The sequence below is a fragment of the Scyliorhinus torazame genome, chromosome 13 (assembly GCF_047496885.1).
Source record: "Scyliorhinus torazame isolate Kashiwa2021f chromosome 13, sScyTor2.1, whole genome shotgun sequence".
NCBI lineage: Eukaryota > Metazoa > Chordata > Chondrichthyes > Carcharhiniformes > Scyliorhinidae > Scyliorhinus > Scyliorhinus torazame.
This window is the reverse complement of record NC_092719.1, coordinates 80410157-80434622: the sequence shown is the minus strand read 5'-3', so window position 1 is coordinate 80434622 and position 24466 is coordinate 80410157. Positions and strand designations below refer to the sequence as shown.

The 24466-nt window shown below is 49.5% G+C and overlaps 1 protein-coding gene across 3 annotated transcripts in view; it reads left to right on the top strand.

The window, feature by feature from the left end:
* Window positions 1–24466, top strand: part of eea1 (early endosome antigen 1) — a 174742-nt gene that overhangs the window by 124504 nt on the left and 25772 nt on the right. For all 3 annotated transcript variants that reach the window (XM_072471863.1, XM_072471862.1, XM_072471864.1), the window contains 3 exons: window positions 673–774; window positions 6842–7036; window positions 7809–7991. In XM_072471863.1, the coding sequence (XP_072327964.1) occupies window positions 673–774; window positions 6842–7036; window positions 7809–7991 (480 nt within the window). The remainder of the gene's footprint in view (window positions 1–672; window positions 775–6841; window positions 7037–7808; window positions 7992–24466) is intronic.

Genomic DNA, 24466 nt, shown 5'->3' with positions numbered 1-24466 from the left:
TGACAATCAATACATTTATATGAATTGTTTTTAAAAAGACGAGATGACTAGATTATTCAATCATGGATAAATAGTATTTAAGAAGCCTATTTGTTTTCTTTATGATAACAAGGCATTAGGACTGGTTGGTACAATAAAATTCTACTCTCTCCACTTCTAGTGACTCCATTGGTTGCATAATGTGATCCAGAAACTTGCACATACTCCACTGCAGTGCCATGGGGGTGCTGCACTGTCAGAAGTACCGTCTGTTTGATGAGACTGAAAGCAAGGGCCCAACCTCTCAGGTGGATGTAAAAGATCCCATGTCAAAGGGGATTATGGGCATGCACCCCATTGTCCTGGTTAATATTCATCCTCGACCAATTTCACTAAAACAGAGAAGCTCGAGGTCATTTATCTCATGGATGTTTCTGGAATTTTGCAGAGTGCCAATTGGCAGCCACACTTCTACATTACAACAGTGACTACACTTCAAAAATATACATCATTGGGTGGAAAGCGTCTTGGAGGGCACTTTATAAATCCCGGTCTTTTTGTTTACCTGGTTCTGCCTTGAACCAGCAGGTTCTCTGAATGCCAAGCCTGTCAGTATTTCAATCCAACACTGCTTTACTGGGGGAGCGGTTTCACTCCTTCAGGAATAACTGATTCCAATTCCTGTTTGTTTAGGAAAAATCGTACGAGCAAGCCAAACAAGAGTTGCGGAAAAAGGTTGAGAGTGCAACCAATGAAGTGAATGAGCTGAAGAGTTTGGTGCAGCGGAAAGAAGAGGTGAGCAAAATGGGATTGCGTTCAAATCTACGCCATCCGATCTGTGGGATTTCCCTGTGTACATCCGGTGATGCAAATAGTTCAGTAACACAATCGGTTTTCACACGATTGATAAATAACTCCACTTATCAGAGCAATGGTTGAAACAGTTTGTATTTCGCCAGGTTGTGATGGGAGGTCCTGTCAACTGCAGCTACAATGGGAATGAGCGCTTTAGTTGGCTGCACAGGAAAGCAAAATACTGCGGATGCTGGAAATAAATTACAAACAGAAATACTCAGCACAGGCAGCATCTGTGAAGAAACAATATTTCAGGTTTATGACATTTCTTCAGAACTGGAAAAAGTTAGTTCTGGCCTTTCAGCAACTTCTGTAGTTATTTTAAATAAACCTTTTAATTTCAGTGTGAATGTTTTGAAAATGTTTATTACGCTGTTTTTGTAACTAACTTTTTTTATTTTCAGTTACTAAATTTTAACACTTTCTGATGCAGGTAGTGGTGGCTCATTTGTCCAGGGGATATGATTCTCTCTTTGGGTGCTGCAGTCAGAGAGCTTGTGAGAGGGAGCGGGTTCAAATCCCGGAGAAGCCCTATGCTGTTGTTTTGGGCGCACGGTGGCACAGTGGTTAGCACTGCTGCCTCACTGCACCAGGGATCCGGATTCAATTCCGACCTTGGGTGACTGACTGCGTGCAGTTTGTACTTTCTCCCCATATCTGCGTGGGTTTCCTCCTAGTTTCCTCCCACAGTCCAAATATGTGCAGGTTAGGTGGCATAATAATAATAATAATAACCTTTTATTGTCACAAGCATGAAGTTACTGTGAAAAGCCCCTAGTCGCCACATTCCGACGCCAGTTCGGATAAGCTTGCCCGGGAATTGAACCCGCCTTGTCCTGCATCACAAACCAGCTGTCTAGCCCACTGAGCTAAACCAGCCATTATAGGGATAGGGTGAGGACTGGGTCTAGCTAAGGTGCTCTTTCAGTCGGTTGGTGCAGATTTGATGGGTCGAATAGTTTCCTTCTGCACTGTAGGAATTCTATGGAAACATTAAAAATATTCTTTTCCGTATTTTAAAAAAAATCTTGGTACTTGTGTCCTGTTTCCAGAGCTGTTGGTGATGGTGACATCTAATTGGTGGGAACATGTAAGATACAAATAACAGGAACAGTGCGCCTCAGAGTGGTGTGAATGTTGAAAGTGAAAGAATTTTATATCTTCAAGGTGACGGGAGCTGCTTGAGTTGCTCCTGCAGAGAGACGGCACTGATGTGACGGGCTGAATTCCATGATTCTATGACCGCTCTATCTCAGTGACCTCCTCCAGCCCTACAATCCTTCAAAACCTCTCTCCTCCTCCAAATCTGGCTCCTCGCGCTCGATTTTAATTGCTCCACCGTTGATAGCAATGCCTTCAGCTGCTGAGGTCCCCAAATCTGTAATTGCTCCCCTAAACCTCTGTGCCTCTTTCTCCTAAATCTCTGTGCCTCTTTCTCCTAAACCTCTGTGCCTCTTTCTCCTAAATCTCTGTGCCTCTTTCTCCTAAACCTCTGTGCCTCTTTCTCCTAAACCTCTGTCCCTCTTTGTCCTAAACCTCTGTCCCTCTTTGTCCTAAACCTCTGTGCCTCTTTCTCCTAAACCTCTGTCCCTCTTTGTCCTAAACCTCTGTGCCTCTTTCTCCTAAACCTCTGTCCCTCTTTCTCCTAAACTCTGTGCCTCTTTCTCCTAAACCTCTGTCCCTCTTTGTCCTAAACCTCTGTGCCTCTTTCTCCTAAACCTCTGTCCCTCTTTGTCCTAAACCTCTGTGCCTCTTTCTCCTAAACCTCTGTCCCTCTTTGTCCTAAACCTCTGTCTCTCGTTCTCCTAAACCTCTGTCCCTCTTTCTCCTAAACCTCTGTCCCTCGTTCTCCTAAACCTCTGTCCCTCTTTGTCCTAAACCTCTGTGCCTCTTTCTCCTAAACCTCTGTGCCTCTTTGTCCTAAACCTCTGTGCCTCTTTCTCCTAAACCTCTGTCCCTCGTTCTCCTAAACCTCTGTCCCTCTTTGTCCTAAACCTCTGTCCCTCTTTGTCCTAAACCTCTGTCCCTCTTTCTCCTAAACCTCTGGGCCTCTTTCTCCTAAACCTCTGTGCCTCTTTCTCCTAAACCTCTGGGCCTCTTACTCCTAAACCTCTGTGCCTTTTTCTCCTAAACCTCTGTGCCTCTTTCTCCTAAACCTCTGTGCCTTTTACTCCTAAACCTCTGGGCCTCTTACTCCTAAACCTCTGTCCCTCTTACTCCTAAACCTCTGTCCCTCTTTCTCCTAAATCTCTGTGCCTCTTTCTCCTAAACCTCTGTGCCTCTTTGTCCTAAACCTCTGTCCCACTTTGTCCTAAACCTCTGTGCCTCTTACTCCTAAACCTCTGTGCCTCTTACTCCTAAACCTCTGTGCCTCTTTCTCCTAAACCTCTGTCCCTCTTTGTCCTAAACCTCTGTGCCTCTTACTCCTAAACCTCTGTGCCTCTTTGTCCTAAACCTCTGTCCCTCTTTGTCCTAAACCTCTGTGCCTCTTACTCCTAAACCTCTGTGCCTCTTTGTCCTAAACCTCTGTGCCTCTTTCTCCTAAACCTCTGTGCCTCTTTCTCCTAAACCTCTGTGCCTCTTTGTCCTAAACCTCTGTGCCTCTTACTCCTAAACCTCTGTGCCTCTTTCTCCTAAACCTCTGTCCCTCTTTGTCCTAAACCTCTGTGCCTCTTACTCCTAAACCTCTGTCCCTCTTTGTCCTAAACCTCTGTGCCTCTTACTCCTAAACCTCTGTGCCTCTTTCTCCTCAACCTCTGTGCCTCTTTCTCCTAAACCTCTGTGCCTCTTTCTCCTAAACCTCTGTGCCTCTTTCTCCTAAACCTCTGTCCCTCTTTGTCCTAACCCTCTGTGCCTCTTTCTCCTAAACCTCTGTGCCTTTTACTCCTAAACCTCTGTGCCTCTTTCTCCTAAACCTCTGTGCCTCTTTCTCCTAAACCTCTGTGCCTTTTACTCCTAAACCTCTGTGCCTCTTTCTCCTAAACCTCTGTCCCTCTTTGTCCTAAACCTCTGTGCCTCTTTCTCCTAAACCTCTGTGCCTCTTTCTCCTAAACCTCTGTCCCTCTTTGTCCTAAATCTCTGTGCCTCTTTCTCCTAAACCTCTGTGCCTCTTTCTCCTAAACCTCTGCCCCTCTTTGTCCTAAATCTCTGTGCCTCTTTCTCCTAAACCTCTGTGCCTCTTTCTCCTAAACCTCTGTACCTCTTTGTCCTAAATCTCTGTCCCTCTTTGTCCTAAACCTTTGTGCCTCTTTGTCCTAAACCTCTGTGCCTCTTTGTCCTAAACCTCTGTGCCTCTTACTCCTAAACCTCTGTGCCTCTTACTCCTAAACCTCTGTCCCTCTTTGTCCTAAACCTCTGGGCCTCTTTGTCCTAAACCTCTGTGCCTCTTACTCCTAAACCTCTGTGCCTCTTTCTCCTAAACCTCTGGTCCCTCTTTGTCCTAAACCTCTGTGCCTCTTTCTCCTTAACCTCTGTGCCTCTTTCTCCTAAACCTCTGGGCCTCTTACTCCTAAACCTCTGTGCCTCTTTGTCCTAAACCTCTGTCCCTCTTTGTCCTAAACCTCTGTGCCTCTTTCTCCTAAACCTCTGTGCCTCTTTGTCCTAAACCTCTGTGCCTCTTTCTCCTAAACCTCTGGGCCTCTTACTCCTAAACCTCTGTCCCTCTTTGTCCTAAACCTCTGGGCCTCTTACTCCTAAACCTCTGTCCCTCTTTCTCCTAAACCTCTGGGCCTCTTACTCCTAAACCTCTGTGCCTCTTAGTCCTAAACCTCTGGGCCTCTTTCTCCTAAACCTCTGTCCCTCTTTGTCCTAAATCTCTGTGCCTCTTTCTCCTAAACCTCTGTGCCTCTTAGTCCTAAACCTCTGGGCCTCTTTCTCCTAAACCTCTGTCCCTCTTTGTCCTAAATCTCTGTGCCTCTTTCTCCTAAACCTCTGTGCCTCTTTCTCCTAAACCTCTGTCCCTCTTTGTCCTAAATCTCTGTGCCTCTTTCTCCTAAACCTCTGTGCCTCTTTGTCCTAAACCTCTGTGCCTTTTACTCCTAAACCTCTGTGCCTCTTTGTCCTAAACCTCTGGGCCTCTTACTCCTAAACCTCTGTGCCTCTTACTCCTAAACCTCTGGGCCTCTTTCTCCTAAACCTCTGGGCCTCTTACTCCTAAACCTCTGTGCCTCTTACTCCTAAACCTCTGTGCCTCTTTCTCCTAAACCTCTGTGCCTCTTTCTCCTAAACTCTGTGCCTCTTTCTCCTAAACTCTGTGCCTCTTTCTCCTAAACCTCTGTGCCTCTTTCTCCTAAACCTCTGTGCCTCTTTCTCCTAAACTCTGTGCCTCTTTCTCCTAAACTCTGTGCCTCTTTCTCCTAAACCTCTGTGCCTCTTTCTCCTAAACCTCTGTGCCTCTTTCTCCTAAACCTCTGTGCCTCTTTCTCCTAAACCTCTGTGCCTCTTTCTCCTAAACTCTGTGCCTCTTTCTCCTAAACTCTGTGCCTCTTTCTCCTAAACTCTGTGCCTCTTTCTCCTAAACCTCTGTGCCTCTTTCTCCTAAACCTCTGTGCCTCTTTCTCCTAAACTCTGTGCCTCTTTCTCCTAAACTCTGTGCCTCTTTCTCCTAAACCTCTGTGCCTCTTTCTCATGACACTCCTTAAAAACCTCCATGTTCAGAACCAGGAAACATAATCATAGTATCCAGGCCAGACTGTGTAGTACTGAACTCAGAAGGACATTGCCCCACAAAAGATAGTGGATAACTACAACTTCCTCTTCCAGAAACATTACTTGCTGGGAGTCAATTAAAAATTTCAAGACTGAGATTGATAGATGTTTGTTAGGTAAGGGTACCAAGTGATATGGAGTAAAAGTGGGTAAATGGAGTTGGAGTACAGATCAGCTATAAAATAGTTAAATGGTGGTGGTGGGGGTGGGGGGGGGGGGGCTGGGGGGAGGCGGCTGAATGACCTCCTGTTCTCACATTACAAGATAGATACAAATGAGAGACCAACCGGCCCTCCTATTTGCTTGCTTTTGCTGGATTGTTGAATTTCCCGAACCCCTTTGATCTGTCCAGCCCTGTTTTATGGTGTATCTGCACTTCCTGCTAATGTCCAATAAATCCCAATTCCCTGCATTGCCTCATCTTCTGCTCACTTTGGTATCTTGCCCGATTTCTTCCTGAGCTGCCTCCCCAGGTTTCGAGATCCCCCTTCCTAGTTTGCAAGGTTGAACCAGTTGTCATTCAGTTTTTGAAACCAAATCACTAAAATAAATTAGAAATACTGTAGATCCCATCAAGTGTGTGCGTTTAAATAGAGATTTCAACATACTAAAACATCCCACGGCATTGTCACAAGGATGTAATCAGACACAAATTGATACTGAGCCAAAGAAGGAGCCTTGAGAATGTGCAGAGTTCCTCCCCGTGCCAAGAACTTGTTTTCCCCTCAACTGCTCTTAAGAAAAATACAAATGTCCAAGAGTTGTATAGCAATCCCAGGTGGTCAAAATGCCACCTCCCACCCAAATATTACGCCAAATAGAATTAATAACTGTGATATAAACCTGGGTTCCAGCTTTCTAAAGGCCCCTTTAACCATTGCATTTCATATGAGGTCAAAGGAAATGTGTGAAACATCTCAGTTATAGAAGGGAGACCGAGAGTGGCGTCAACAAAGCAAAGAGCTGCTTGGATTGAAGGGAAATGAAAGATTCGAAGGGAGCAAGGTTTTCAATCTCTATGAGAGAGAATATTGGGGGCTAACCTGTATTGGGGGCTAACTTTGTATTGGTTACCTGGAACAGGGTTCAGGGTGATACCTGGCTCAGCAGATCTGGATGTCCCAGAATCTGAAGGACATCTGAAACATCCCAACCTCCTTTCCAAGCTCCTGGCTGAAAGCAGTTAAAATGTTGTCTGTGGAGGTCAGCTCATAGCACATGATGGGTCAACTATCCTGCACAGTCACAAAGGCCTTACTACTCGTCATCCTAAATGTAATGGTGGTTCTTCTTATTTCAGGTTGAGAAGCAGCTGAAGACGAGCACTGACGGACTAACAGCCCAAACGGTCAAGCTGCAGGAGGGTTTGAAAGAGAAGCAGAAAGCTGAACAACAACTACACACAAAACTGAAAGAATCACTGGAAAAGCAGGAGCAGCAGAAGAAGGAATATGAAGCCCAGCTGAAAGACTTAAAAATGGAACTTTCTCAAAAGGTACATCATTTTGGGAGGCTTTATAGCAAGTACTAGGAAGATTACAGTTCAGTCTTGTACTCATTTTATGGTGTTTGGGAAGCAATCGCCAGTGTATAGTCTTGACTTCCCCGGTGATTGGTACAAATCCCACGGCACTATTCAAACAGCAGCAAGAGAGCTCTTCTCAATGTCCTGGGCAATATTATTATTCTCTGACCCAAAGGCAGCATGGCGGCACAGTGGTTAGCACTGCTGCCTCACAGCGCCAGGGACCCGGGTTCGATTCCAACCTTGGGTGACTATCTGTGGAGTTTGCATGCTCTCCCTGTGTCTGTGTGTGTTTCCTCTGGGTACTCTGATTTCCTCCCACAAAGATGGAGATAGGGTGGGGATGTGGGCCCAGGTGAGTACTCTTTCAGAGGGTCGGTGCAGGCCTCCTTCTGCACTGTTGAGATTCTGTGGAGATTATCTAGTCATGATCACATTTCTATTTGTGGGAGTTTGCTATCCATATATTGGTTAAACCCATTTCCCACGTTGCAACAATGATTGCACTCCAAAACTACCTCATTGCCTGTCAAGCGAGTCTTGAAAGGTGCTACACAAATCTCCATTTTTCTTTTACTCTGTCTCATTCTCTCGCTTTTTTCGCTTGCTCTCTTTTCTCACTCTCTCGTTCTCTCTCTTGCTCTAGCCTGCATTTTCTCTCTCTCTCGTGCATGCCCTTGTAACCATCTGCACCCAATGTAAAAAGGCTACAACTGTTTTTTGTTTTCTGTTTTCTGTTCAGGCTGACACACTGCCCAAACTGCAGCAGCAGCTGGCAGTGCTGAATGAGCAGCTGTCTGTGAATGAAGGGAAGCTTTCGGAGCTGCAGAAGGATTACCAAGCCTCTCAAACCAACCTGGCCAAGCTTCAGTCAGATATTTACGGGAAAGAGTCGGAACTCTCTTCGACCAGACATGACCTAAAGGTAAATTAATTAATTCCCCCCCACCCTTTGTTTTTCCAGGGGGAGGGGTGTTTGTACATCAGCTGCCAGCAGTTTCCAGAATGAAGTGGGGCATGATCACCCTCTGTTTCTGGTTCCTTGTTAAGATGAGTTTTTACCTGCATGTTCCTTCAGCAGCCTCCAGCTACTCCTTTGAGGGTGGATGCCTATGTTACATGTTATTAGTCAGAGGGATGCACAATGCCAACTCTGACTAGTTTGTGGACAAACTTGTCAAATTGTTACTTAAATTTTTGTCCTATCTTCTGTGGCTAGTTGGGTAGAATTGTTTTCTGAGTCAAGAGGTTGTGGGTTCACATTCTATCTAAAGACTTGAACACATGAATCCAGGCTGGCATTCCAGTGCAGTACTGAGGCCTGTTTGTCCACTTCCATAGACATAAAGGATGCAGAGACACCACTTTGAAGAAGAGATGGGCAGTTCCCCCTTTTGTCCTGGCCAATATTTATCCCTCAATCAATATTACTAAAACACACTGGGCGGGATTCTCCACTCCCACGCCGAAGTGGCCGCGCCGTCCTGAATGCCGTCGAGGTTCACGACGGCGCGAAACGGCCCCGATCCCGAACGATTCAGGCCCTGACAATGGGCTAGGATCAGGGCCGCGTCATCTACACGCGCCAGGCCTTGTCGCCCGTGTAAAGGCGGTGCCGCATAGATGACGCGGCCGGTGCCGCATAACTGGCGTCATCCGCGCATGCGCGGGTTGGCCGGCGCCAACTCGCGCATGCGTGGCTGCCGTCCTCTCTAAGTCCGCCCCGCAAGAAGGTGGCGGACGGATCCTGCAGGGCCGCGGAAGGAAGGAGGTCCTCCTTCAGAGAGGATGGCCCGACGATCGGTGGGCACCGATCGCGGGCCACCCCACATTTGAGGTACGCCCCGGTGTAGGATCTCCCCCCCCCCACCCTGCAGGCCGCTCCCTCAGCGTTCACGCACCGCCCACGACGGCAGCGACCAGGTGTGGACGGTGCCGGGGGGAACCCGCCGTTTTGGCCTGGCCGCTCGGCCCATCCGGGCCTGAGAATAGCGGGGGTGCCGGAGAATCACCATTTTGGGTGTCTCCGGCGATTCTCTGGCCTGCGGCCCGCGGAACTCGACCGGGCCGTTCCCGCCGCTTGGGAGAATCGCGGGAGGGCGTCGGACCGGCGTCCAGGGAAATTTTGGCGGCCCAGGCGATTCTCCCAACCACCGCGGGAGTGGAGAATCTCGCCCACTATCTGGTCATTATTTCACTGCTGTCTGTGGGAACTTGCTGTGTGCCAATGGGCAACCCGGTAGCACAGTATTTAGCACTGTTGCTTCACAGCTCCAGGGTCCCAGGTTCGATTCCTGACTTGGGCCATTGTCTGTGCAAAGTCTGCACGTTCTCCCTGTGTCTGCATGGGTTTCCTCTGGGCGCTCCGGTTTCCTCCCACAAGTCCTGAAAGCCATGCTTGTTAGGTGAATTGGACATTCTGAATTCTCCCGCAGTGTACCCAAACAAGTGCCGGAATGTGGCGACTAGGAGCTTTTCACAGTAAATTGCAGTGTTAATATCAGCCTACTTGTGACAATAATAAAGATTGTTATTATCTTAAATCGGTGACCCCATATTTTTAAACTGTGTCCCCGAATTCTAGATTACCCCACAAGATGAAACAATGATGGTGATTGAGCGTTAAATATTGGCCAGCTTCTTCAAATAATGTTATGGGATCATTTACGTCCACCTCAAGAGGGCAGATGGGGCCTCCTTTTATAATGCCTTATCCCGAAAGATGGCACCTCCAACAGTGCTACACTCCCAATGTATTGTGCTGAATATCCGCCTGGACCTCCTAGAAGCAAGGGAGAGTTAAAATTGATAGTTAATTCCAACTTGGAATTTTAAATTACGGATCATATTTTTTGGTCCCCAAATGGTATCATCCCAAGTTATACTACGGGATCCCTTGGAAGTCCCAACACTCAAACTCTGGGAATTGCTGGGAAGTTTGAACTTCCCAGTGCCCTCTGAAAAAAGCCTGAGTTAGAGTCAGAGCCTTCGGACAGTTCCAACTGACTTGTTTGGATAGTTACCCAGGTAATATTATAAAGAAAAATCCTCGTCTAACTCCTGAGTAACTGTACATCTGACACTCCAATAACTCACACTGACTCCCACCACCCTTCTCCTATAGCCACCGGATCACTTCCCCCGTTCACTCCTACACTAACAAACTGAAAAACTGTTCAGCTGTCCCAGATCTCCAGTATGTCAGTGAACATTTATAAGAATATGGCAGCATGTGCTGTAAAAAGGGAGTGTGGCTGTATCCCTGAGCACTACAAGAAAGCAGTTAGATTGAAGGTATTTCTGAATAAGAAGGATCCAGAGTTCCGGTGTGGAGCAGGAAAACAGGGGTGGAGCAGCAATCTGACCGTGATCAGGCTGATTCAGGCCATTATGACAGCTTTGATTAATTTGAGGAACTCCTAAATTCACCTTTCTATGCCTGGAGAGGCAGCAGTTTAAAGTTGCACAGTATCTTCATTGGGTTTTAGGTATATTTTATAAGCACACTCTGGGACATCCTTGACTCACATTGTCAGGTGACCAGTCAGTATGACATTCAGCACAGTGTCTCCTGTTCCCTCACTTGTGACTCGAAGCCCATTTGCTCGGTGATGTTGTGACCTCGAGTCCTGACTTCACCAATCTAATTTTGTTAAGCCAGACCGCCAGGTCATTGGTCACTCCAGACGAGTGGGTGATGAGAATGTTTTTTTTTTTAAATTAAATATTTTATTGAAAATTTTTGGTCAACCAACACAGTACATTGTGCATCCTTTACACAATATTATAACAACACAAATAACAACGACCTATTTTATAAACAAAAAATGAATAAATAATAAATAACAAAAATGAAAACTAACCCTAATTGGCAACTGCCTTGTCACAAGTAACACTCTCCAAAAATATAATTTAACAGTCCAATATATAATTATCTGTAGCAACGACCTATACATATTATACAGTATATATTAACAACCCTGAGAGTCCTTCTGGTTCCTCCTCCCCCCCCCCGATCCTGGGCTGCTGCTGCTGCCTTCTTTTCCCCATTCCATCTATCTTTCTGCGAGGTATTCGACGAACGGTTGCCACCGCCTGGTGAACCCTTGAGCCGACCCCCTTAGGACGAACTTAATCCGCTCTAGCTTTATAAACCCCGGCATGTCATTTATCCAGGTCTCCACCCCCGGGGGCTTGGCTTCTTTCCACATTAGCAATATCCTGCGCCGGGCTACTAGGGACGCAAAGGCCAAAACATCGGCCTCTCTCGCCTCCTGCACTCCCGGCTCTTGTGCAACCCCAAATATAGCCAACCCCCAGCTTGGTTCGACCCGGACTCCTACTACTTTTGAAAGCACCTTTGTCACCCCCATCCAAAACACCTGTAGTGCCGGGCATGACCAAAACATATGGGTATGATTCGCTGGGCTTCTCGAGCACCTCGCACACCTATCCTCCACCCCAAAAAATTTACTGAGCCGTGCTCCAGTCATATGTGCCCTGTGTAATACCTTAAACTGAATCAGGCTTAGCCTGGCACACGAGGACGACGAGTTTACCCTGCTTAGGGCATCTGCCCACAGCCCCTCCTCGATCTCCTCCCCCAGCTCTTCTTCCCATTTCCCTTTTAGTTCATCTACCATAGTCTCCCCTTCGTCCCTCATTTCCCTATATATATCTGACACCTTACCATCCCCCACCCATGTCTTTGAGATCACTCTGTCCTGCACCTCTTGTGTCGGGAGCTGCGGGAATTCCCTCACCTGTTGCCTCGCAAAAGCCCTCAGTTGCATATACCTGAATGCATTCCCTTGGGGCAACCCATATTTCTCGGTCAGCGCTCCCAGACTCGCGAACTTCCCATCCACAAACAGATCTTTCAGTTGCGTTATTCCTGCTCTTTGCCACATTCCATATCCCCCATCCATTCCCCCCGGGGCAAACCTATGGTTGTTTCTTATCGGGGACCCCCCCAAGGCTCCAGTCTTTCCCCTATGCCGTCTCCACTGTCCCCAAATCTTCAGTGTAGCCACCACCACCGGGCTTGTGGTGTAGTTCCTCGGTGAGAACGGCAATGGGGCTGTCACCATAGCCTGTAGGCTAGTCCCCCTACAGGACGCCCTCTCTAATCTCTTCCACGCCGCTCCCTCCTCCTCTCCCATCCACTTACTCACCATTGAAATATTAGCGGCCCAATAATACTCACTTAGGCTCGGTAGTGCCAGCCCCCCCCGCTATCCCTGCTACGCTGTAAGAATCCCTTCCTCACTCTCGGGGTCTTCCCGGCCCACACAAAACCCATGATGCTCTTTTCAGTCCTTTTAAAAAAAGCCTTCGTGATCACCACCGGGAGGCACTGAAACACAAAGAGGAATCTCGGGAGGACCACCATCTTAACCGCCTGCACCCTCCCTGCCATTGACAGGGATACCATATCCCATCTCTTGAAATCCTCCTCCATCTGTTCCACCAACCGCGTTAAATTTAACCTATGCAATGTGCCCCAATTCTTAGCTATCTGGATCCCCAGGTAACGAAAGTCCCTTGTTACCTTCCTCAACGGTAGGTCCTCTATTTCTCTACTCTGCTCCCCTGGATGCACCACAAACAACTCACTTTTCCCCATGTTCAATTTATACCCTGAAAAATCCCCAAACTCCCCAAGTATCCGCATTATTTCTGGCATCCCCTCCGCCGGGTCCGCCACGTATAGTAGCAAATCGTCCGCATACAAAGATACCCGGTGCTCTTCTCCTCCCCTAAGTACTCCCCTCCACTTCTTGGAACCCCTCAACGCTATCGCCAGGGGCTCAATCGCCAGTGCAAACAATAATGGGGACAGAGGGCATCCCTGCCTTGTCCCTCTATGGAGCCGAAAATATGCAGATCCCCGTCCATTCGTGACCACGCTCGCCACTGGGGCCCTATACAACAGCTGCACCCATCTAACATACCCCTCTCCAAAACCAAATCTCCTCAACACCTCCCACAAATAATCCCACTCCACTCTATCAAATGCTTTCTCGGCATCCATCGTCACTACTATCTCCGTTTCTCCCTCTGGTGGGGCCATCATCATTACCCCTAACAACCTCCGTATATTCGTGTTCAGCTGTCTCCCCTTCACAAACCCAGTTTGGTCCTCGTGGACCACCCCCGGGACACATTCTACTATTCTCATTGCCATTACCTTGGCCAGGACCTTGGCATCTACATTTAGGAGGGAAATAGGTCTATAGGACCCGCATTGTAGCGGGTCCTTTTCCTTCTTTAAGAGAAGCGATATCGTTGCTTCAGACATAGTCGGGGGCAGTTGTCCCCTTTCCTTTGCCTCATTAAAGGTCCTCGTCAGTACCGGGGCGAGCAAGTCCACATATTTTCTATAGAATTCGACTGGGAATCCATCCGGTCCCGGGGCCTTTCCTGCCTGCATGCTCCTAATTCCTTTCACCACTTCTTCTACCTCGATCTGTGCTCCCAGTCCCACCCTTTCCTGCTCTTCCACCTTGGGAAATTCCAGCCGATCCAAGAAGCCCATCATTCTCTCCCTCCCATCCGGGGGTTGAGCTTCATATAATTTTTTATAAAATGTCTTGAACACTCCATTCACTCTCTCCGCTCCCCGCTCCATCTCTCCTTCCTCATCCCTCACTCCCCCTATTTCCCTTGCTGCTCCCCTTTTCCTCAATTGGTGTGCCAGCAACCTGCTCGCCTTCTCCCCATATTCGTACTGTACACCCTGTGCCTTCCTCCGTTGTGCCTCTGCAGTGCCTGTAGTCAGCAAGTCAAATTCTACATGTAGCCTTTGCCTTTCCCTGTACAGTCCCTCCTCCGGTGCTTCCGCATATTGTCTGTCCACCCTCAAAAGTTCTTGCAGGAACCGCTCCCGTTCCTTACTCTCCTGCTTCCCTTTATGTGCCCTTATTGATATCAGCTCCCCTCTAACCACCGCCTTCAACGCCTCCCAGACCACTCCCACCTGGACCTCCCCATTATCATTGAGTTCCAAGTACTTTTCAATGCACCCCCTCACCCTTAGACACACCCCCTCATCTGCCATTAGTCCCATGTCCATTCTCCAGGGTGGGCGCCCTCCTGTTTCCTCCCCTATCTCCAAGTCCACCCAGTGTGGAGCGTGATCCGAAATGGCTATAGCCGTATACTCCGTTCCCCTCACCTTCGGGATCAATGCCCTACCCAGCACAAAAAAGTCTATTCGCAAGTAGACTTTATGGACATAGGAGAAAAACGAGAACTCCTTACTCCTAGGTCTGCTAAATCTCCACGGGTCTACCCCTCCCATCTGCTCCATAAAATCTTTAAGTACCTTGGCTGCTGCCGGCCTCCTTCCAGTCCTGGACTTCGACCTATCCAGCCCTGGTTCCAACACCGTATTAAAATCTCCCCCCATTATCAGCTTTCCCATCTCTAGGTCCGGAATGCGTCCTAGCATCCGCCTCATAAAATTGGCATCATCCCAGTTCGGGGCATATACGTTTACCAAAACCACCGTCTCCCCCTGTAGTTTGCCACTCACCATCACGTATCTGCCCCCGTTATCCGCCACTATAGTCTTTGCCTCGAACATTACCCGCTTCCCCACTAATATAGCCACCCCCCTGTTTTTCGCATCTAGCCCCGAATGGAACACCTGCCCCACCCATCCTTTGCGTAGCCTAACCTGGTCTATCAGTTTCAGGTGCGTTTCCTGTAACATAACCACATCTGCCTTAAGTTTCTAAAGGTGTGCGAGTACCCGTGCCCTCTTTATCGGCCCGTTCAGCCCTCTCACGTTCCACGTGATCAGCCGAGTTGGGGGGCTTCCTACCCCCCCCCCCCCCCCCCCTTGTCGATTAGCCATCACCTTTTTCCAGCTCCTCACCCGGTTCCCACGCAGCTGTATCTCCCCCAGGCGGTGCCCCCCCGCCCATCCTCTCCCATACCAGCTCCCCCCTCTCCCCAGCAGCAGCAACCCAGTAATTCCCCCCTCCCACCCCCCCCGCTAGATCCCCCGCTAGCGTAATTACTCCCCCCATGTTGCTCCCAGAAGTCAGCAAACTCTGGCTGACCTCGGCTTCCCCCCGTGACCTCGGCTCGCACCGTGCGACGCCCCCTCCTTCCTGCTTCTCTATTCCCGCCATGATTATCATAGCGCGGGAACCAAGCGCGCGCTTCTCCCTTGGCCCCGCCCCCATTGGCCAACGCCCCATCTCCTCCACTTCCCCTCCTCCCCCCATCACCACCTTTGGGAGAGAGAAAAGTTACCACATCGCAGGATTAGTACATAAAACCCCTCTTTGCCCCCCACATTCGCCCCACCACTTTGTTCGAACGTTCTTTTTAATAACCCGCTCATTCCAGTTTTTCTTCCACAATAAAAGTCCACGCTTCATCCGCCGTCTCAAAGTAGTGGTGCCTCCCTCGATATGTGACCCACAGTCTTGCCGGTTGCAGCATTCCAAATTTTATCTTCTTTTTATGAAGCACCGCCTTGGCCCGATTAAAGCTCGCCCTCCTTCTCGCCACCTCCGCACTCCAGTCTTGATAAACGCGGATCACCGCGTTCTCCCATTTACTGCTCCGAGTTTTCTTCGCCCATCTAAGGACCATTTCTCTATCCTTAAAACGGAGGAATCTCACCACTATGGCTCTGGGAATTTCTCCTGCTCTCGGTCCTCGCGCCATCACTCGGTATGCTCCCTCCACCTCCAACGGACCCGCCGGGGCCTCCGCTCCCATTAACGAGTGCAGCATCGTGCTCACATATGCCCCGACGTCCGCTCCCTCCACACCTTCAGGAAGACCAAGAATCCTCAGGTTGTTCCTCCTTGCGTTGTTTTCCAGTGCCTCCAACCTTTCCACACATCGTTTCTGATGTGCCTCCTGCGTCTCCGTCTTCACCACCAGGCCCTGTATGTCGTCCTCATTCTCGGCTGCCTTTGCCTTCACGACCCGAAGCTCCCGCTCCTGGGTCTTTTGTTCCTCCTTTAGCCCTTCGATCGCCTGTAGTATCGGGGCCAACAGCTCTTTCTTCATTTCCTTTTTGATCTCTTCCACACAGCATTTCAAGAACTCTTGTTGTTCAGGGCCCCATGTTAAACTGCCACCTTCCGACGCCATCTTGGTTTTCGCTTGCCTTCCTTGCCACTGTTCTAAAGGATCCACTGCAATCTGGCCACTTTCTCCTCCTTTTTCCATCCGTATCCAGGGGGGATTCCCTTCTGGTTTACCGCACAGTGTTTTTAGCCGTCAAAATTGCCGTTGGGGCTCCTATCAAGAGCCCAAAAGTCCGTTTCACAGGGAGCTGCCGAAACGTGCGACTCAGCTGGTCATCGCCGCACCCGGAAGCTGATGAGAATGTTTTATTATGCACCGCGATGCAGTGTCTGTAATGCGCTGTCTGAAAGGATAGTCAATTTCAAAAGGATATTGGATAAATTCTTGATAAGGACTTGCAGAATGGGGGGAGGGAGTTGGGTGGAAGAGCAGGGAGTGAGACTCATTGTATAGCTCCTTCAAAGGGATAGTGCAGGCACAGTGGGCCGAATGGCAGCCTCCTATGCTGAACGATTCTGGATGGTAAAGCATGGCAGTAAAAGTCACATTTAAATAGTTTGAATGATCATGCGCTTGTGAATACATTTATAATGTTAAAATAAAGATTTTGTTCCTTTGCACAAGTTATTGCCAGATATTTGTATTCAATTGAAAATGCAGCTTTTCTGACTTCCGGTGGTGGCTATGAAGGATTAAGTCGCACATTTGGTGGCTCTGGTCGGACTTTTGGACCTTTCCCCCCCCCCGACTTTTTTCCGGTTTTAAGCGGTGAATTTGAAGGCTGAGGCAATTGGGCACCGTTTCCACGTATTAGTGTATGGAAAAAAGAACCAGAAGTGCACAAAAAGGCAGAAATAAAAAGACAGGCAAGGGCTGTGCTGAAGCTGCAGCAGGACACAGCATGGCCGAGGACCGGACCCCTGGGGTGGCGGCCCAGCGATCAACGGAGCAGTTGATGCCGGTCACCCAGGACGGCTTTGCCAAGCAGAAACGGGACTGCCTGGACCCGATTAAAGAGTCGATTGATCGGCTGGAGCACAGATTGGACGCCCAGGATTGGGCGATCCAGAAGGTTGAGAAGGCGCTGGCTGAGCAGGAGGAGCATCAAACTGCGGTGGAGCTGGAGGTGGGGATGCTGAGGGACCAGCAAAAGAAGCTTCTGGCAGAACTTAAGAATTGGCGGGCTCCCGGAGGGGTCTGAGGGAGCTGATGGGGATGGGGTGGAGGTGTGGACCTTGGGTGGGGTGCTCTTTCCAGGAGCCGGTGCAGACTCGATGGGCCGAATGGCCTCCTTCTGCACTGTAAATTCTATGAAAAAATCTATGATGCTGGGGCATACATAGCGGGAATGTTCGAGAAGCTGCTGGGGGAGGGGACATTCTCCCGACCCTTGGAGGTGGACAGGGCGTACAGAGCGCTTGCGAGGAAGCTGCGAACGGGCAACCCTCCAAGGGCAATGGTGGTGAGGTTCCACAGATTCCTGGACAAGGAATGTATTCTTCAGTGGGCCAAGCGAACGCGGAGCTGTAAGTGGGACAACAGTATCTTGCGGATTTACCAGGACCTGGAGGTGGCCAGGAAAAGGGCAGGCTTCAAACAGATTAAGTCAATCTTCTTCAAGAAACAGGTGAAGTTTGGACTGCTGTATCCGGCTCGTCTCTGGGTCACATATGAGGACCAGCAATATTATTTTGAGTCGCCCTAAGACGCGCTGGACTTCGCGAAAAGAAAAGGACTGGTGGTGGGCTGAGAACTTTTGAACTTTGATGCAACTTGTTGGCTTATATTGGTTATTTATTTTTTCTCTTCTGTTTTTGAGTTCTGTGTAAGAAGGGGAGAAAAAGTTTTTGTATTTAGATTTTCTTTCTGGTGAATGTTGGCAGTGCCTTTTGCTTTGATATGCACTTTTGTGGGATGTAGATGTGCTTGTTTGGATTTTGGTGTTTTTCTTTCAGTTGGGTGATTGTGTGGGGATCGTTAGATGAGGGAATTTGTTTGTATGAGCGGGGGGAGGGGAGTGAGGGAACAATAGGTGGGAAACTATTTGGCGCCAGGGGCGGGGAGCCACCAAGCTAGCTGGGTGAGCTAGCTCACGGGAGGATAGTGGGGGGTGTGCATATGTTTTGTTTATTGTATGGGTTAGGTTTCAGAGTGGTATTGCTAGGGGGGACAGGGGTTAGTTGTTCTGCTGACGAGGGAGGGACTTCGGTTGAGAGACAGAGAGGAGGTCGGTGGCGGAGGCTGCCGGGGGGCAGGCTGGAGGAGCCGCAGGCACATGGGCTGGAGGCGGGCTCAAGAAAGGGGATGGCTGATTGGTGATGGGGGGGGGGGGGCACTTTGCCCCCCAACCAGGCTGATCACCTGGCATGTTCGAGGGTTAAATGGGCCGGTTAAGAGGGCTCATGTGTTCACGCTTTTTGGGGGATTGAAGGCAGATGTGGTAATGTTGCAGGAAATGCACCTTAGAGCAGTGGACCAGGTTAGATTGACGAAAGGCTGGGTTAGTCAAATCTTCCACTCGGGCTGGACACAAAGACTAGAGGGGTTGCGATCTTGATTAATAAGCAGGTGATATTTGAGGTGGGTAGAATAGTTTCGGATGTGGGAGATCGATATATTATGGTTACCGGTAAGCTGGAGGGGATGAAGGTAATGCTAGTTAATGTGTACGTGCTAAATTGGGATGACGTGGAATTTATAAAGAGGATGTTGGGGAAGATACCGGACCTGGACTTGCACAAGCTGGTCATGGGAGGGGACTTTAATATGGTTATTGATCCCAGCCTGGATCGGTCATGGTCGAAAACAGGCAGGGTGCCAGCAATGGCAAAGGAACTGAAAGGGTTCATGGAGCAGATGGGGGGGTGGATCCATGGAGACTTTGGCAGCGAGGGTGAAGGAGTTCTCCTTCTACTCCCACGTGCATTAGGTATACTCTCGGATCGATTTCTTTATTTTGGGTAGGGCTTTGCTGGTAGGGGTGGTGGACACGGGGTACTCGGCGATCACAATCTCGGACCATGCTCCACACTGGCTGGACCTGCAGGTTAGTAAAGATAGCAATCAGCGCCCGCAATGGAGGTTAGATGTAGGGCTGTTGGCGGACGAAGCGGTGTGTAAGAGGCTGAGGAAATGCATACAAAATTACGTGCAGGTAAATGATACGGGGGAAGTCTCAGCAGCGGTGGTCTGGAAAGTGCTGAAGGCAGTGGTGAGAGGAGAGCTGATCTCGGTCCGGGCTCACAGGTACAGGATGGACAGGGCAGAGACGGACCGACTGATAAAAGAGATTCTACAAGTCGACAGGAGGTACGTGGAAACTCCAGAGATGGGGCTTTTAAGGGAACGGCGGAGGCTACAGGGGCTGGTTGAGCACAGGGCTAAATCGCTGGCTTTAAAAGCAGACCAAGGCAGGCCAGCAGCACGGTTCAATTCCCGTCCCAGCCTCCCCAAACAGGCGCCGGAATGTGGAGACTAGGGGCTTTTCACAGTAACTTCGTTTGAAGCCTACTTGTAACAATAAGTGATTTTCATTTCAATTTTAATTTTTCATACAGGCGGAGATCGGCCTGTTAACCACAGTGAGGGCAGTGGAACAGCTCAGAAAGGCGAGGGGGGCGATCTATGAGAGAAGTTCAGCAGGATGCTTGCACAGCAGCTCAGAAAGAGGGAAGCAGCTAGAGAAATAGGGAAAGTTATTGACAGGGATGGGAACTTGGTTGGGGATTTGGCTGGGGTAAGTAAGGCGTTTCAGGATTTCTACAGCAGGCTGTACAGGTCGGAACCCCCTACGGGGCCGGAGGGGCTGAGGCACTTCCTGGATGGGCTGACTTTCCCGAAGGTGGACGGGGTGCTGGTAGAAGGACTGGGGGCCCCGATCGGGTTGGGGAGATAGTGGAGGGCTTGAAGGCCATGCAGTCGGGTAAAGCCCCGGGGCCGGACGGGTACCCAGCGGAGTTCTATACAATGTTCTCCGGGATATTGGGACCGGTGCTGACGAAGGTGTTTAATGAGGCAAGGGAAAGAGGGGTTCTGCCCCGGACGATGTCACAGGCCACGATTTTGCTTATCCTGAAACGGGACAAGAACCCAGAGCTATGTGGGTCCCACAGGCCGATATCACTGTTGAATGTAGGCGCCAAACTGTTGGCCAAAGTTTTGTCCTCCAGGATTGATGATTGTGTACCGGATGTTATTGTGGAGGATCAGACCGGGTTCGTTAAGGGCAGGCAGCTGGTGGCCAATGTAAGAAGGCTGTTAAACGTGATCATGATGCCCCCGGAAAATAGGGAGGTGGAGGTGGTGGTCGCAATGGAGGCGGAAAAAACTTCTGACCGGGTTGAATGGGATTATTTATGGAAGGTTCTGGGGCGGTTCGGATTTGGGAGGGGCTTTATTGACTGGGTCAGGTTGCTGTACCAGGCTCCTGTAGCAAGTGTACGGACGAACAGGACGACTTCGGACTATTTTAGACAGCATCGGGGCACTGTAAATTCTATGAAATCTATGAGACAGGGATGTCCCCTCTCTCCACTTCTGTTTGCGCTGGCGATAGAGCCGCTGGCAATTGCTCTGAGAGCCTCAAGGGGCTGGTCTTGTGGGGGGGGGGGGGGTTTTGCACAGAGTCTCGCGAGGGGATGAAAGAAATCATGGGAATTTTCAGAGAATCTGGCCGGTTCTCGGGAGCATAAGCTTAATATGGGGAAGAGCGAGATATTTGCGGTCCAGGTGAGGGGTCAGGAGAGGCGACTGGGGGAACTGCCGTTTAGAGTGGTAGGGGACAGTTTCAGGTACCTAGGTATTCAAGTAGTGCGGGATTGGGACCAGCTACATAAATTGAACTTGGCCCAGTTGGTAGATCAGATGAAAGATGATTTCCAGATATGGGATGCGCTCCAATTGTCTCTGGCTGGGAGAGTCCAAACGGTGAAAATGACGGTCCTCCCGAGATTCCTGTTTGTATTTCAATGTCTGCCCATCTTTATTCCGCGGCCCTTTTTTAAGCGGGTCAGTAAAGTTATTGCGGACTTCGTGTGGGGGAGCAAGTGCCCGCGAGTGAGGAGGGTAATGCTTGAGCGGAGTCGGGGAGAGGGCGGGCTGGCGCTGCCGAACTTTAGCAATTATTACTGGGCGGCTAACATAGCCATAATCAGGAAGTGGCTGGTGTGGGGGGAGTCGGCATGGATGCGTATGGGGGTGGATTCTTGTAAGGGCACCAGTCTGGGGGCGTTGGTAACTGCGTGCCTCTGCCGTTCCCGCTGGCGCAGTACTCCACCCGCCCCGTGGTGGTGGCGGCCCTGAGAGTCTGGGGGCAATGGAGGGGATATGTGGGGGCAGTGGGAGCATAGGTCTGGTCCCCAATTTGCGATAATCACTGGTTTGCCCCGGGGAGGATGGACGGGGGGGTTCCGAATATGGTGGAGAGCAGGGGATATGTTCATAGAGGGGAGCTTTCCGAGTATGAGGGCGCTGGAGGAAAGGTTTGGGTTGGGAGGGGAAACAAATTCGGGTATCTGCAGGTGCGGGACTTCCTTCGTAAACAGGTGTGAACCTTCCCACTCCTACCGCTAAGGGGCATTCAGGACAGGGTAGTTTCCAGAGGATGGGTAGGAGAAGGGAGCGTCTCGGACATTTACAAGGAACTTATGGGGTCAGAGGAGACGCAGACCGAGGAGCTGAAGCGAAAGTGGGAGAGATGGAGGAGGGCCTTTGGGCGGATGCGTTGAGTAGAGTCAACGCGACCACAGCATGTGCCAGACTCAGCCTGATTCATTTCAAGGTCGTTCATCGGGCTCACATGACGGTGGCCCGGATGAGCAGATTCTTTGGGGTGGAAGACAGGTGTGCAAAATGTGCGAACCATGTCCACATGTTTTGGGCATGTCCGAAGCTTAGGGGATTTTGGCAGGGGTTTGCAGATGTCATGTCCACGGTGTTAAAAACAAGGGTGGCGCTGAGTCCGGAGGTGGCAATTTTCAGGGTGTCGGAAGACCCGGGAATCCAGGAGGAGAAAGAGGCAGACGTTCTGGCCTTTGCTTCCCTGGTAGCCCGGAGACGGATATATTAGCTTGGAGGGACTCAAAGCCCCCGAAGTCGGAGACCTGGCTATCGGACATGGCTAGCTTTCTCTGTTTGGAGAAAATCAAGTTCGCCTTGCGAGGGTTACTGTTCGGGTTTGCCCGGAGGTGGCAACCCTTCGTCGACTTCTTCACGGAAAATTAATCGTCAGCGGGGCGGGGGAGGGGGGGTTAGGTTGGTGTAGATTAGAGGGTTAATTAATGGTGGGATCTGTTGGGGAGGGAGGTGGTATTTGCACTATGTTTATATTCTCATGTGCATTGTTTATATTGCTGCTGTTACAATGCCAAAAAAATACCTCAATAAAATGTTTATTAAAAAAAATGATAATGCAGTTTTTCTTTAGGCACAGGGCTGTGAGACTATATAATGCTTGAACAGGTTAGTTATAGAAATAGAGACAATGGGAAGAATTTAACGAGCCCGTTCGCTGTGGGTGCAAATTCTGTTATGGCCACAAAATCTCAGGAGAGTGCAATAACAGGATTGCTCCGACGGGATTTTATCCCCACCTCCCCCACCGGTGTCGTGATCAGGTTCACGCCCAGAAAGGGAGAGGGGTGCCAGCAGAGGGGGGTTGGCAGGGAGCCCAGATCTTGAGTGGTGGTGACGGTGGGATTGCCCTTCTGCGTGCGGGGGTTGGGGGTGCTCCCCTTGACTGCTGGGGGGGTCCAGATGTCCGTGTGGGGGTCCCAATCTCTGGAGGGGCCTTTATTGTAAATTTGAAGGGCGCCTCGGTCTCAGAATCCCGACATTGCGAGCATGTCAAGTTCCACTTGCCCCTCCCCAGCTGTCTGTGTGAACCTCACCAGCACTATGAAATTTCTGTCTAATCAGGCGAGAGAAGACGCCCGTGAAGCAGACGAGTTTCTCACAGCTTTCCTTGTCTGATCCAGCACTTTTTTTGGAAACCTTAGCATTTAAGAATAGGTTAGGTCAGTGTTTGAAGGAAAGGGCAATGGAGGGATGCGAGGATAGGGCAGACAAATGGGATTAGGATACTGCTCGAGAGGGGTATAAACTCCCAACACAGACAGCTGGGCTGAGAGGCCTGTCCCTGTGTTGTAATTTCAATGTAAAAGATTCAAAAATCCCAAATGATTGGGGATTTGTTCACTCTGGTAATGACTACCTGTGCAATTTCCTGTAATTTCTGCTAGTGGCGAATAAATTGTTAACAGTATCATCAGTAGCATGTGTTTGCATTCTCGAGAGAACTTGAGTTTTGTATTTGCCTTGATCTGTAATTGGAGAATGCAGATTTAAGTAATTTTAAAGAGCTAGAGGGAAGAGAAATGTTTTTATGCAGAGTTATGATCTACAATAGACTTTTTAAAAAAATTCTATCATGGGATGTGGGCGTCGCTGGCTAGGCAGCCTTTATTGCTAATCCCTAATTACCCTTGAGCTGCCTTCCTGAACCGCTGTGGTCCATGTGGTGTAGGTACACCCACTGTGCTGTTGGGGAGGGAGTTCCAGGACTTTGACCCAGGATGGTGTGGGACATGGTGGTGATGTTCTGTGCCTCTGCTGCCCTTGTCCTTTTAAGTGATGGAGGTTGTGGGGTTGGAAGATGCTGTCGAAGGAGTCTTGGTGACTTCCTGCAGTGCATCTTGCAGATGGTGCACACGGCTGCCACTGGTGGTGGAACGAGTGAATGTTTGTGAATAGGGTGCCACTCAAGTGGGCTGCTTTGTCCTGGATGGTGTCAAGATTCTTGAGTGTTGCTGGAGTTGCACTCATCCATGCAAGTGGAGAATATTCCATCACACTCCTGACTTGTGTCCTGAAAGGGAGCTCCGCCATCTCTCAATTATCAGATTGTTTCTTCGACACCAAGTACTGGACGAGCAGAAATTTCCTCCAACTAAATATTGTGAAGACTGAAGCCGTTGTTTTTAGTGCCCACAACATAGTTTATTCCCAGCTACTGACCCTATCCCTAGCAACTGTCTGAGACTAAAAAACAGTCTGTTTGCAATCTTGCTGCCATACCTGACTCCAGAAACCACATATCTGCACCATCACAGAGACCACCTGTTTCCATCTCTATAACATTGTCTGACTTCAGCTTATCTACTGTTGAAACCCTTCCTCATCCATGCCTCCAGACGTGACTAACTGGCCTCCCATCTTCCACTCTACATTAAATTAATCTTGTCTAAAACTCTGCTGCCCATGTATTAATTCACACCCTAGTCCTGTTCCACTATCACCTTGGGGCTTGCATTGCCTCTTGGTTCTGCAGCACCTCAATTTGAAAGT